The sequence below is a fragment of the Mus caroli genome, chromosome 5 (assembly GCF_900094665.2).
Source record: "Mus caroli chromosome 5, CAROLI_EIJ_v1.1, whole genome shotgun sequence".
NCBI classification, from domain to species: Eukaryota; Metazoa; Chordata; class Mammalia; order Rodentia; family Muridae; genus Mus; species Mus caroli.
The window spans coordinates 66,069,771-66,081,931 of record NC_034574.1 but is presented as its reverse complement, the minus strand read 5'-3'; the positions used below and the strand labels follow the sequence as shown (position 1 = coordinate 66,081,931).

At 44.7% G+C, this 12,161-nt stretch overlaps 1 protein-coding gene across 12 annotated transcripts in view; it reads left to right on the top strand.

The window, feature by feature from the left end:
* The window catches only part of Fryl (FRY like transcription coactivator), a 233,474-nt gene that overhangs the window by 120,050 nt on the left and 101,263 nt on the right, over positions 1-12,161 (top strand). For all 12 annotated transcript variants that reach the window (XM_021161844.2, XM_029477618.1, XM_029477617.1 and 9 more), the window contains 5 exons: positions 269-322; positions 3,243-3,382; positions 4,120-4,216; positions 10,993-11,072; positions 11,803-11,883. In XM_021161844.2, the coding sequence (XP_021017503.1) occupies positions 269-322; positions 3,243-3,382; positions 4,120-4,216; positions 10,993-11,072; positions 11,803-11,883 (452 nt within the window). The remainder of the gene's footprint in view (positions 1-268; positions 323-3,242; positions 3,383-4,119; positions 4,217-10,992; positions 11,073-11,802; positions 11,884-12,161) is intronic.

Sequence of the window (12,161 nt, the reverse complement as noted above, 5' to 3'; positions counted from 1 at the left end):
AATCTAAGAATTGTCGCCGTCGTCGTTAATAAAGCCATTCTATTTAGAGAGTGGCTGGGAAGTTCCTTGCATGGGAGTAGTTTGAATCCCATGTTTCTGAAAAAACGAAGAGGAAACTTAGCTTTTTTTAAAAAAAAAAAAAAAAAAAAAAAAAAAAAAAAAAAAAAGCGGAACAAAAGCAAAATGAGCTGTAAGTCTAAACTGCTGCTCGCATGGTGGTCCTCTGATGTTTTGTATCTAAGCTGTATTTTCATGATTATTATTACAGGAAAAGCTGTTATCTAGATCTCTTCAGAGGGGTGAAGATCTGCAGTTTGACCAGGTACTGTAATTTGGGGGAACAATCTTTCTTCGAAGAGCTATGTCTGTCCTAATAATCTAGTTCACGTGTGTCCTCCATTGAGAAAGTCCTCTGCCATGTGTAATGATCCTGTATATTCCTATATGATATATTCTTCCTCATGGAGCAATGAGCGCACTTATTTTTTGCCTAGTCAGCACTTAAGACTTTCTACTACCCCCCCGTTTGTTTGTTTGTTTGTTTGTTTGTTTGTTTGTTTGTTTGTTTGTTTGCTTTTCATTGCTGATGCTTTGGAAAGTTTTCCCAGGAGTTAATTAAATCCTTTTATCTCATCCTATGTATTAGTTTGTTTCTACTATTCACTCACTCATTCATTCATTCATTTAGTCAGTCAGTCAGTCATTGATTCATCTGAGACAGGGTCTCACTGTGCAGACCAGGTAGACCTTGACCTGTCAGCCATCCAACTGTCCCTGCTTCCCAAATGCTGGGGTTACAGATGTGCACCACCATTCCTAGCCCCGGAATCTAGAATTTTTACATGATGTTACCTTCCTTTTTAACAATTTAACATTACTTTTAACTTTTAGCACATTTTCACCTGTAGGAGTTCTTGGAAACCTGCCTATAGAATTTCAACATCTAAAGTCTGTTCTTTTATTAATTCTTTTCCCTTTGCAGAGATTAAATGTGGGTCACACAGCCTTGTATCATAACCATTCTATTACATAATGATTATTTAAAATAACAGTCTGGTGTCACCAGTATTTATGGGCCTGTTTATTAAAAATACTGCCTCTTTATAATGGTGAGCATGGCTGCCTTCCAGACTACTGTGTCTAGGAAAGGGATGAGAGTGCTTACATTAGGTCCCTGGTCAGATAAAGCAGACTGCGGAAGAGCCTGGCTCATCGGAGCCCGTGCTGCTGGATCTGACTAGTTTCCCTAAATCTTCTTCATCACCACCAGAGAGTTCTTCAATAGAGCCACCAGCGTTTACAACCCGCTGTCTAGGATCCAGCATCCTGCATGCGCCCAGTGGGTAGACACTGCTCTACAAGAAACCACAGGCAGGAAAGTAACAGTGGGTTACTCGGGTCTTCTAGGGGATCTCCACGACAGAAATAATGAGACCGGTAGCATCTGGCTTCATCCGTGAGCGTACAATCAGGGACTGAACTCTGACTCAACGCCGCTCTCAGGAAATTTTCCTTTTTTTTTTTTTCTTTTAAATGTAAATGGTCCTTTAAAACTGCAAGTGGGTGCTTGACGGTTTGCTCACAGAAAAACGCATTGTGTTGTATGAATTGATTTATTACGTGTTTAACAGAGCAGACAATGTTTTATTCTTCTTTCCTAGATCCTAAGTGAAGATATGTTTGAGACACACTACTCATTTTCCTAAAGTGTAATTTATAAACACATTGAGCAGTACAATTAGGATCTTGTTTTGAATTTCCAATGTGACAAAGCATATCCAATTAGAATAATCAATAATAAATTGTGGCCAAAGACATTAGAAATCACGAAGACGCCTACAAGGCCTGAATAACGAAGCAAAAACCGTGGAATTAATATTTTCTTTTCCTGGATAAACTTAAATTTGAAGTTTATAAAGAGCACGAGACAGCACAGAATGAATTTGATTTTTAGAGCTACCAGTTTATCTTCATTAAAAGATACTTCCCGTGGTCACAGAACTGAACAAAGCCCTTGACAATTCTGTAGCCTGCGCGTTTTAGGTAAATCAACGAAGTTCCACGGAGCATTGACTCTATGCTGTTTTAATCTTAGAGGCAGTGGGTTGTATCAGATAGAGACATGGCCCGGGAGAGAGGACATTTTCTTGGAATCCTTGATGATAGATGACCATGGGCTACTCATTATAGCTAGTCTAGGAAAGTCGGGTTTATTCAACAAAGGGATCCTATCGATATTTATCTTGAGTTTGGTGTTTGCTTTCTGTTGCTGTGACAAAGTGCCTGAGATAATTAACTCGGGTGAAAGAAAGGTTTGTGGGTTCGTGGTCACTTGACCCCACTGCGTCCCGCCTGTGGATGCGCAGTACCTGCTGGTAGCAGCTTGCTATGGCTAATAAGTAAAGAGAGAAACAGAAGGAGCTAGACTCCCAACATTCCCTTCAAGGGACTTGTCCCCCAGGTAACCCTCTTCCTGCCAGGAGCTCCACCTCTTGAAATCTCCAATACCAGCACCAGCCAGACACACAAGCCATCAGGGGCATTGCGGATGCAAACCAGTGCGTTCAGACAGTGTCAAGGACACACCGCATCTTAAGAGTTTGCCCCTTCACTTCATTATGCCATCCCTGTGTCACTAGAAGTTTGTTTTCGACATGGCTCCACCTTGTGGATGGTCGAGTAACTGCAGTTCTCCTGTGTCACAGAGGAACATGGCAGGATGGAGCCTTTCCCTCCATCTTCACACGATGTAGTCTTCTTTGTCTCCAGGGACTCTCACCTGTCAGAAACTTGTTAACATTTTGGGGTCTTGTTCATAGAAGCATCGGCAAGCTGGCGGGGCGGGAGTGGGGTTGACTCGAAGATGCTTATGAAAACAAACAAACAAACAAACAAACAGAGGTCCAGCCACATAGCCCACTATTCTTTAGAGATAGCCATGAGTGTAATCAGGGTATAGTAGACAGACTTGATGTTACACACACAAGTGGCATGTGTGTGCCTGAAGATCACAAGCTACTAACTAAAGTGAATGGATTTGGGATGATGTCTAGTTGCGACTAAAGCCCCAGCTGATTTTATTTCATTACATGGCTAAAGCGTTGGCTCATCCTCTGGCCCTCAGACACGGTTTTTATCGATGACTTCCTCCTCTCTCTGCATTTCCATGGGGTGGCTCGTGGAGTGGGAGGTTGCTGCCTGCCGCTGTTTCTCGTATCACATCCGGACATCTTGCCTTTCAGTTGGTAAGCTCTATGAGCTCTGTAGCCGAGCACTGTCTCCCCTCCTTACTCCGAACCCTGTTTGACTGGTACCGACGCCAGAACGGAACCGACGATGAATCCTACGGGTACAGGCCTAGGTCTAGCACAAAGTCTAAGGGGTAAGTGGCTTATCTAACTGTCTTTCCTGGACGTGGGGCTCTTGTGGTCAATGGGGTGATGGTGTTATCAAGCCGAGACTGTGTCACTTATCTACTTTATTTAGAGACAACGTAGATAGAGTTTATGCCCATGTGTGGTAGTAAGAGTGAAGGCATTCATGCTTAAACTTTAATAATCTACTTTATCAGTTGAAGGTAACTGTCGGAGTCAATTTGCTTGAGGCTTAGCAACTTAGTGCTATACTTTGTTGTATCCTATGTAAAGTTGCACGTTAGGTATGAGAAAGTTACCCCACGTTGTGTTTTTAATCTAGAAAAGTTAGTCCTTTTGTTTAGTTTTGTTTACCATTTATTTTTAAAGCTACCAATGAATTATGAAGCCATGCTAGGCTTTCTAGAGGAAACTTTCTTGCCAATTTTTCTACATTGGGCTTATTTCTAGTAGACGGAACAGTGAAATGTATGTTGTATATATAAATAGCCAATGTCTAAAATCAACAGAACATGCCATGCATGCAGTGGGACACTGAAGCAAAGTCCCCGTTGCAGTTGGTGCTAAGTACCCCCACTTGTAGTCCTCCCTCCCTCATCTCCACTCACTCTCACACTCACGCTCACTCACACACTCACGCTTGCTTGTGCTAAGGGGGAACACAGTAAGCCACACAAGCCAACCACTATACAGCAGTCATTTTGGAACTCGGGAGTCTCAACACAGTTTTGGGTTCTCTTTTCAGAGATGAGCAGCACCGCGAGAGAGATTACCTCCTGGAGCGGCGGGATTTAGCCGTAGACTTCATTTTCTGTTTAGTTTTGGTAGAAGTTCTAAAGCAGGTAAGTGCCTCTGTATATCCAAGCCTGCATCCCGGGACACTGTCTCCCGAGCCTTCCTGGTTCAGGTGTGGCCCTGACGATGTTACCTGAGATTCTGACCCACAAGGTGACCAGGTATTTAATTTAACCACGCTTCTTTCCACTTCCTGGGACTTGCCTGCTCTGAACTTGTCTGTCCCTGGTTATGTGAAAGTAAATCTTTTTGCCTTCTCTTGCCATCTGGGATGCAGAGTCCTGTTAGAAAGAATGAGCTGAGTGGAACTCTGTTGCCTGGGGACTCTGTGCTGTCTGCCTGCCATTTGGCTACTTAATCCTTTCTTCTCTCTCTCTCTCTCTCTCTCTCTCTCTCTCTCTCTCTCTCCCCCTCTCTCCTCTGTTTCCATGAGGTGGAAATAAAGACGTAAATAGCACCAGAAATGTCATTTGTTGAAAATGAATGAAGGTGTGCACGCATACACATACTTGTATGAATTTGCAGGAGGTTTTTTAAGTTTGTAGGCTTTTAGACATTATACATTATCAAAGGGTCATCAGTGTATTTCTAGCTATGGACTGTGGTTAGAGAAGAAGACTAGAAAATTATAAAAGAAAACCCACAGGTTTTCCTTATGATGCATTCAGGTAGGAGTTTCATTTTTGTTACTTAGAGCGGGATGTGAAAGAATAGCAAATGCCGAATCTAAAAGTAATTTACAGTCTAGTTTGATTTTAGTTAACATAATTTATTCTTGGACTATAGTGTTTGTTTTTACAGTGTATGTGAACTGACAGTTATTTTCAAATGAAAAGCATAACAAATATGTAAAAGAGTTAAATGAGTTACCTAAAGGTCAAAGGCACCTTAGTATACACATTTTGTTGTTGTTGTTGGTGGTGGGTTTTTGTTTTTGTTTTTTTTTTGTTTTTTGTTTTTTGTTTTTTTTAGATCTGGGAATCAGATTTCCCCTGTGACTTGTGCTAACAGGGCAGATTAGGTTTCTCTGATTTTTTTTTTTTTTTTTTTTTTTTTTGAGTGTGACCAGAATGCCAAGATGCCAAACTAAAGTTCCCCGGGGCAGGAGAGCTGTGGGGAGAAAGCGCCCTGGCCACTGGCGACCTTGATGGTCCCCTGTGGCTGACTGCTCGTGTCTCTTGTGTGCTGACACTTGTGTGCTGCCTTCTGTGGTCCTGTGATGTGTGGGCACTGATCCAACGCTCCCTGGTGCACCCTTGGCAGGACCCTGAGCAATGGCCGTGCACTCCTCTCTCACTGAAGTAATACTGGGTGTCCTTCCTCCAGACTGAGGCCTGGGAGCCTTCCCACCGGACACTGATCTCTGTGTTCTTCTCCTCTGCATCTTGTGCAACTCTCTAGTTGGTCTCTGTCTGCCTGTCTGTCTGTCTGTTGTTGTTTGGCTTTCTAGCCCACAAGTCACCTGTACTTGGACTGGCTTCAGAGCTTCAACCCATAGCCACCTCTGTGTGTGTGCGTGTATGTGTTGGGGTGGGGTATCGTCCCCTGACAGTATCCTGCCGTCTCCTCCCTTTTCTCAGAATTGCAAGCCTCCTGCCTTAACCTCTATCATTCACACAGCCCTCTGAACACAGGACAACATCCGTACCAACATATATAAGCCTTTTAGCTCAGGGCCCTCGGGTGTGAGCCAAGGCACCACCTCTGAGAAGGATCCAGGTTCTGCTGCCACATTGTTCCTCCCGGATGGCCGCTCCCTTCCCTCAGCCTTTACTGTCACCTCATTCCAGAGTCCAGATGTACCCAATCAAACTGCAGCGAGTCACTTAGGACACATATAAGCTTTTCCTAAACTCTTTGTGGGGACTCTTCTCCACAAAAAGGGCAAAGTCATTTTTGTTTCTTAAATTAGTTTCTCTAAACTTATAGAAAATGAGATTTTTTAAAAAAGCCAATTGAAGTTTCAAAAATACAGTGACAAACTAACCCAATTTTCTTATGTCAAAATGACATAGAACTTCATAGATCTCCAGAGTAATAGACTTAACAATGTCTTGAATTTTCTAGGACCTTTGCTTCTGTCATGCATACATAGTAGGTCCTCATCAGGCTGTAATTCTGTCCTGCTGTGGCTGGTGGATGTACATGGGGCCCTAGAGCATCCATACATTGAGCTCACTGTCAAAGAGGGTTAACTACTCATGTGACTTAGTCCCTGTCTCCCTGGGTAGTGCTTATGTGCTCGCTACTACTTCCCCATGCATGGAGGATTCTGTAATCTCTGAGCCAGCTGATCATTGTCACTGTTGGGTGGTGGCCAAGGCACACACTAATGTCCCAGCTGTCTGTCTTGTTTGCTGAAGAACTCGGGCTGCCCCGCTTTCCACTAGCCTTTTGTCCTCTGTGTAAAAGGGTAGGCATAGTCTTCCTTTGTTGCAGCCCGAAAACTGAACTCAGTAGTACTTGGTTAACGGGAGATTCCCGGGCAGCCCTCTCCGCTGTCTTCATGTTACGGATGAAGAAAAGCCCTCAGCTGTAGTGCCTCGGTGACAGCTATGCGGTAGTTCTTTTGTCTTTGAATTTGCAAGTTCTCCTTTTAATAAGAAGTTACTATTTTTTACCATATGAAATTAAGTGAAAATTGGCCAGTCTCTCTTCAAATTAGTTTTCCTCGTAACAAGTTAGTACAAAATTTGACTTAATTTAAAAAAATGAAATCATATGGCATTAATTCACCAATGGAACACAACTGACTCAAGATTTTAAAAATATATTAAAGAAAAGCAGATAGAGAGGCTGGGTAAGATGGCTCAGTGGGCCGAGTGCTTGCTGTGTAGCTATGAGGACCCGAGTCAGATTCCCCAGGACCCATCACAAACCTAAGCATGGGGACAAGCGCCTGTAATCCAGCGCCGCGCCGTGGGATGAGGCGGGAGAAGCCGTGGAGCTCAGCATCCTATCCATCTAGTAGAATTGACGCATCCAAGTTGATTGGGGACCTGTCTCAACAAGGGTGATAGAGAAGGGACCGAGGAAGCTATCCCACATGAGCAGGTACAGCCCCCATCACACACACATATACCAAGCACACACACTATACAATAATAATGATGATAATTAAAGACAAAGTAGCTATACCCCAGTCTTCACATCCAAGCTCCGAGAACACACACAGAAAAAAGAACGGGTACGGTAAAAAATGGCGTAGGCTGTGGTGTTGTCACCTTGGTTTGTGGATGTCAGGCAGTCCAGTTTCACTGGCATCTAGGATACTTTGGGTCTTACACTGAGTTTTAGGTGTTCCCCAAGGCAAGGAGCCAGGTGAGAAACCCTGCTGTGGGCAGGCTCTGGGCACCTTGAGATGCACAGCAGCACATGAGATGCCAGTGGGTAGCCCTGAGTAAGGCCCGTGGTGCGTGGCTTGTCATGGTGGGGAAGGCAGGGTGGGTTTGCACTCTCTCTGCTGTGCTCCACCCCATATGTCACCGTGAGGAAACGAACACGGTCACCTTTGTCAGGAGCGAGCCTCGTGAATACTCCTATCTCAAAGTGGTTTTGTGGTAAGACATGACCAGAAGATAAAATTTCATGAGCTAGCCACTGGACTAAACAGTGGGTGTTGTGTGGTACCTACTGCCCCCACCCTTCTGGAATGTTCAAGCAGAACCAAAATGGTTACTGACACCCCAGCAGCCATCAGATGTGAGAACTTGATCCCCACCAAAGGTGAGACTGTTACCCACACAGGTAGAGCTGTTTTCTGTTTGAGCCAGTAGACCCCGCTCCAGATTCCGGCCACTCTTCCACCTTGTTTCCACTCTTGAAATGAGTAGAGAGAGACTCCTGTGACCATGTTCAGCTCTGGAACTAAAATCCCAGAGGTGCAGTCTCCTGTCGTAAACTTCAATGCGGTCTTTATCTGTTCTTCCTGCGTCTGTCTTTATCTCCTGGCTTTAAGTAAGAGCAGACCGGGTGTTCTGTCCACAGTTGTTTCATTGGTTTAAATAGTTTTTGTATTTTAGAAACTGGGGACATAGACTATCCTAGAGAAACGCCAACCCCACAAGTTCATGTATAAAGCCTGTTGTAACGGGAGTGAATAGGACAATCATGCGAGACACTGCTGCAGAGGGCATGTTTGAAGTGCTGATGGTGGCAGTCTACGGTAGGGTGACAGAGAACTCTGAGTGGCCAGGCGCTGTCCCGGCTGAGAATTCTGGGAGTGTCTAGCACAAACATGGAGTATCTGGGAGAAGTCATAGATTTAGGGTGCCTTGCATTTCATACCACACAACTCTATGAGGAGAAAACCAGAACAGAGTTTACCACAAGAGGTCCCCCCAACCCCCCGCTCCCCAGTCAATTCCCTCAAAATGTAGAGTCATATTATTTTGAGGTCACAGACATCTGGGCCTGGCCTCCGCTGTGGCCATTGTGAGTCGGGCCTGTCATCCAAGCACATGTTGTTTTGTAGTCAGCTTTGCTGCCTCACCTCGCAGCAGATGTCTGCTTGAGTCAGAAAATGGGGTTAGTGGCCCAATGGGCCAAGCCTTACACGGCAGAGCAGAGATTCCCACAGTTCCATTGTTCCCTTGGGGGTTCTGCTATACAGTGGTGACTCAGCAGAATAGAATCCATCTGGGGGGAGAGAAGAGCCACGCCATCTGCCTCTGTGAGGGTTAGCCTCTTACCACCCTCCCTCTTGATGTGGCTTCCAGCATTTCCATCCTACAGTCCCTTCATCAGCACTATGTTTCCAGAAGGTGGTGGTGGTGGGGTTGGCCTCACTACCCTTAGAGAAAGGTGGAAAGGGCGAGTGGACAAGAGTGTACCTGCATTTGTAGTGCCCCAAGGTTTGCAGTCTCGTGGCTGGAGAGTATGGGTTTTAAACCACATGTGTCCTATAGAAGAAGCGGAAACTCAAGTTTACACAGCAAGAAGAGAAACTTGAATAGTGTCACTTGGCACTGTCCCACCATCATAACAGCCCCCTCTTCATTCCAGCCTCAGCAACTGTGCACAGCAGAGACTTAAAATTGGCCCTGTAGACTGTCAGCACACACACACACACACACACACACACACACACCACACACACACACACACACACAGGAGGAGGCTATGGAGAGCGTCCCTGAACACTTATCTGAGAGCCCAGCCTCTCCCTCCACACCTCCCAGCCAACTGTAAAGATTTCCACCACAGCTGCCAGTGGCCTGGTGATTGTGAGAGGTCCTAGAATATAGAGAAGATGGAAGGTGGGCATCTCTGCAGCTCTGTGGCCGTCTTCATCCAAGTTCACCTTAGTAATACGATTCTAATACATAGGTGCTGCGAGAGATTTTACAGGACCTGGAAGCCTCCGTGTCTTTGTTTCTCTTCACGTTGGACCTCGGGTCCCTGGACTGGGATAAGTCTGATGCTGCTTAGGAAAGACAGTTAGCATTGATGTCTGTGTGGCTGTCTGTCTGTTGGTTTTAAATGTCTGTTTACGTGTGAGCCCACCGCTGAGTTTGCCAACTATAATTTAAACCTAATTACATGGATTTGAAGTCCTGTCCTTTGCTGCCCTCCTTCCTGACTCTCCTGCTAATTTTTATAATATTCTTTTATTTTAAAAAAGAATTGTGTATGTATTTCAATAACAGCGTTTCTGTTAATTTTGAAGGTTCTTTTAACATAATAATATTGTTTGTTATCATCTAGTCCTTTACCTTTGCACTCATAATTAGCTACTGAGATCAGCCAGTATAACTGTTGTTTTAGGCATGGAATTGTTACTATGGCAATGGCTCAGGGGTTAAGTGTTCCTACTGCTCTTGGACAGGACCCACTCTGGATTCTCAGCACCCGAGGCTGGGCCACTCACAATGGCCTGGAACTCCTGCTCCTGGGGACCCTACCCTGCTGATTTCCATGGGCATCTACAGTCACATGCACTCACCCATGTACATACACATCACTGAAAAGAATGTAAATAGATCTTTTTCCAAAGCGGAGGAAGCATCTTACTCTGTTGTCGTCTTAGTAACAGAAGACCTACAAATTAAATTGACAAAAGACAGAGGGACAGGGGACAGGGTCTTCTGTGTGTGCACGTGGAGGCCTTCATAAGAGAGAAGAGGAGGTGGAGAAAAGGGCCCCACAAAAGTCTGCGTACCGTTCTTAGCAAGAGTAATTGACTTGTAGAGTGAAAGAAATGGATTTTGGATTTCTAGAGGCAGTACAGCATGGGAGGGTAAATATACACAGGAGAACATTAGTGTCAGCTAACAGCTATTTATAAGACCTATTTATACAGCCCCATCTCTGCACCGACATCCCGTCTCCCATCATAATGTGTCTTCTTCCTGGTTGGGAAGGCTTTCACACCTAGTCAGGGCTGAAATCCTCCAAAGAGTGAAGCTCACACCCTGGCTGTAGACAGCTCAGAAGAGAGAGCTGTACATCGTCTTATATCTGTCTCTCATCTGCCTCGAGCTTAAAAATAATCCGCACCTCCCAGTGCGATGAGTGGGTAGCGTGCCGCCATGCCTTTACTTGCGTATGTGCAGCGTGGAAAGTGCCACCAGCCCCACCAGCGGGGCATAGGAAGGCTCATCACTACCATCACCTTTCCACGTTGCTCTTGGCGGACGCCATTGCCCCCCCCCCCCCAAACAGGTGTAAAGTCGTAACGAGTTCATTTTCCTTGAATTACTTCTAAAATGTTTATTGCCTCAGGAACAGATCATTGACAGCATTGAAATGATAAGACTATTCATGAATGTCTACTGTGCTACTTAAGCCTTCTGACATGATGTTGTTTTCCTTTCAATTCTAGATTCCTGTTCACCCTGTGCCCGACCCCTTAGTTCATGAGGTTCTAAACCTAGCTTTTAAGCACTTTAAACACAAGGAAGGGTAAGTGTAACTCACTTCAGGCCGTTGCTTTTCCACAGTCCAGATTCAGGTTATTTAAGTAATGCTGGCAAGCTCTCTCAGCCCTCCTCTGTTTGCTCTTCTTAAGGTTGCTGTGTAGACTAGCCTGGGTTTGAACTCTTAATCCTTTTGCTTTGGACTCCCCAAGGCTGGAATAGCAAGCTTGCATTACCATGCCTGGCTCCCAAGTCCGAATCCTATAAAGCATTCAAAGCAATCATCTCCCAATTGTTTTTAGTCTTTTCCGAGATTGGGAAAAATTCTGTAAAAAAAAATAATAATTCATAGTACTGTGGATTGGATCCATAAGAACAAGGGGGTTAAATTTCATGGCCAGTTAAAAAGTATACAGAAGGAAATTCGTGGGGTTCTTATCCTACAAGTACGTGTTCAGCCAAGATGTTGTAAAACTCTGATAAGGAATTTTATTGTTGATTTCCTTCTTTTTCTTCTCCGTTCTGGTTTTGTGTTGTTTTTGTTTTTTTACTTTGCTTTGGAGATAGGTTTTCACTCTCTAGCCCAGGATGGCCTGGTCCTCAACTATATTATTGTTGTTTGTGTTAGTCTTACACTGCTTGCCATTCCTCTGCCTCCGCTTCCCAGGGTCTAGGGTAACAGGTGTGAGCCACCACACCCAGCTTTCTGATAAGGAATTTCAGTCATATGGAGAGAAAACATCTACTAAAAGACCACATCCGTTCTGTTGTTTCAGATATTCAGGGACCAACACGGGGAACGTGCATATCATTGCGGATTTATACGCAGAGGTGATTGGCGTGCTTGCCCAGTCAAAGTAAGCAGTGAAAACCATTGTCTGTGCTCTGGGGGGATTTGTTCCTGATATAGCTGCATTGATGAGGCTTGGTGGCAGCCTTGCTTACTGTAGACTCCCGTACAATGCTTGTTCCTGCACTATGCAGCCTGCATTTATTCATATCTGAATCAAGTCAGAAGTTGTCCAGAAGAGTCCCGACCACATTACTTCAATCCCAGTTTAGGAATTCTATGAAAAATGCTTTGCTTTCCTTTTTTCTCCTCTCCTCTCCTCTCCTCTCCTCTCCTCTCCTCTCC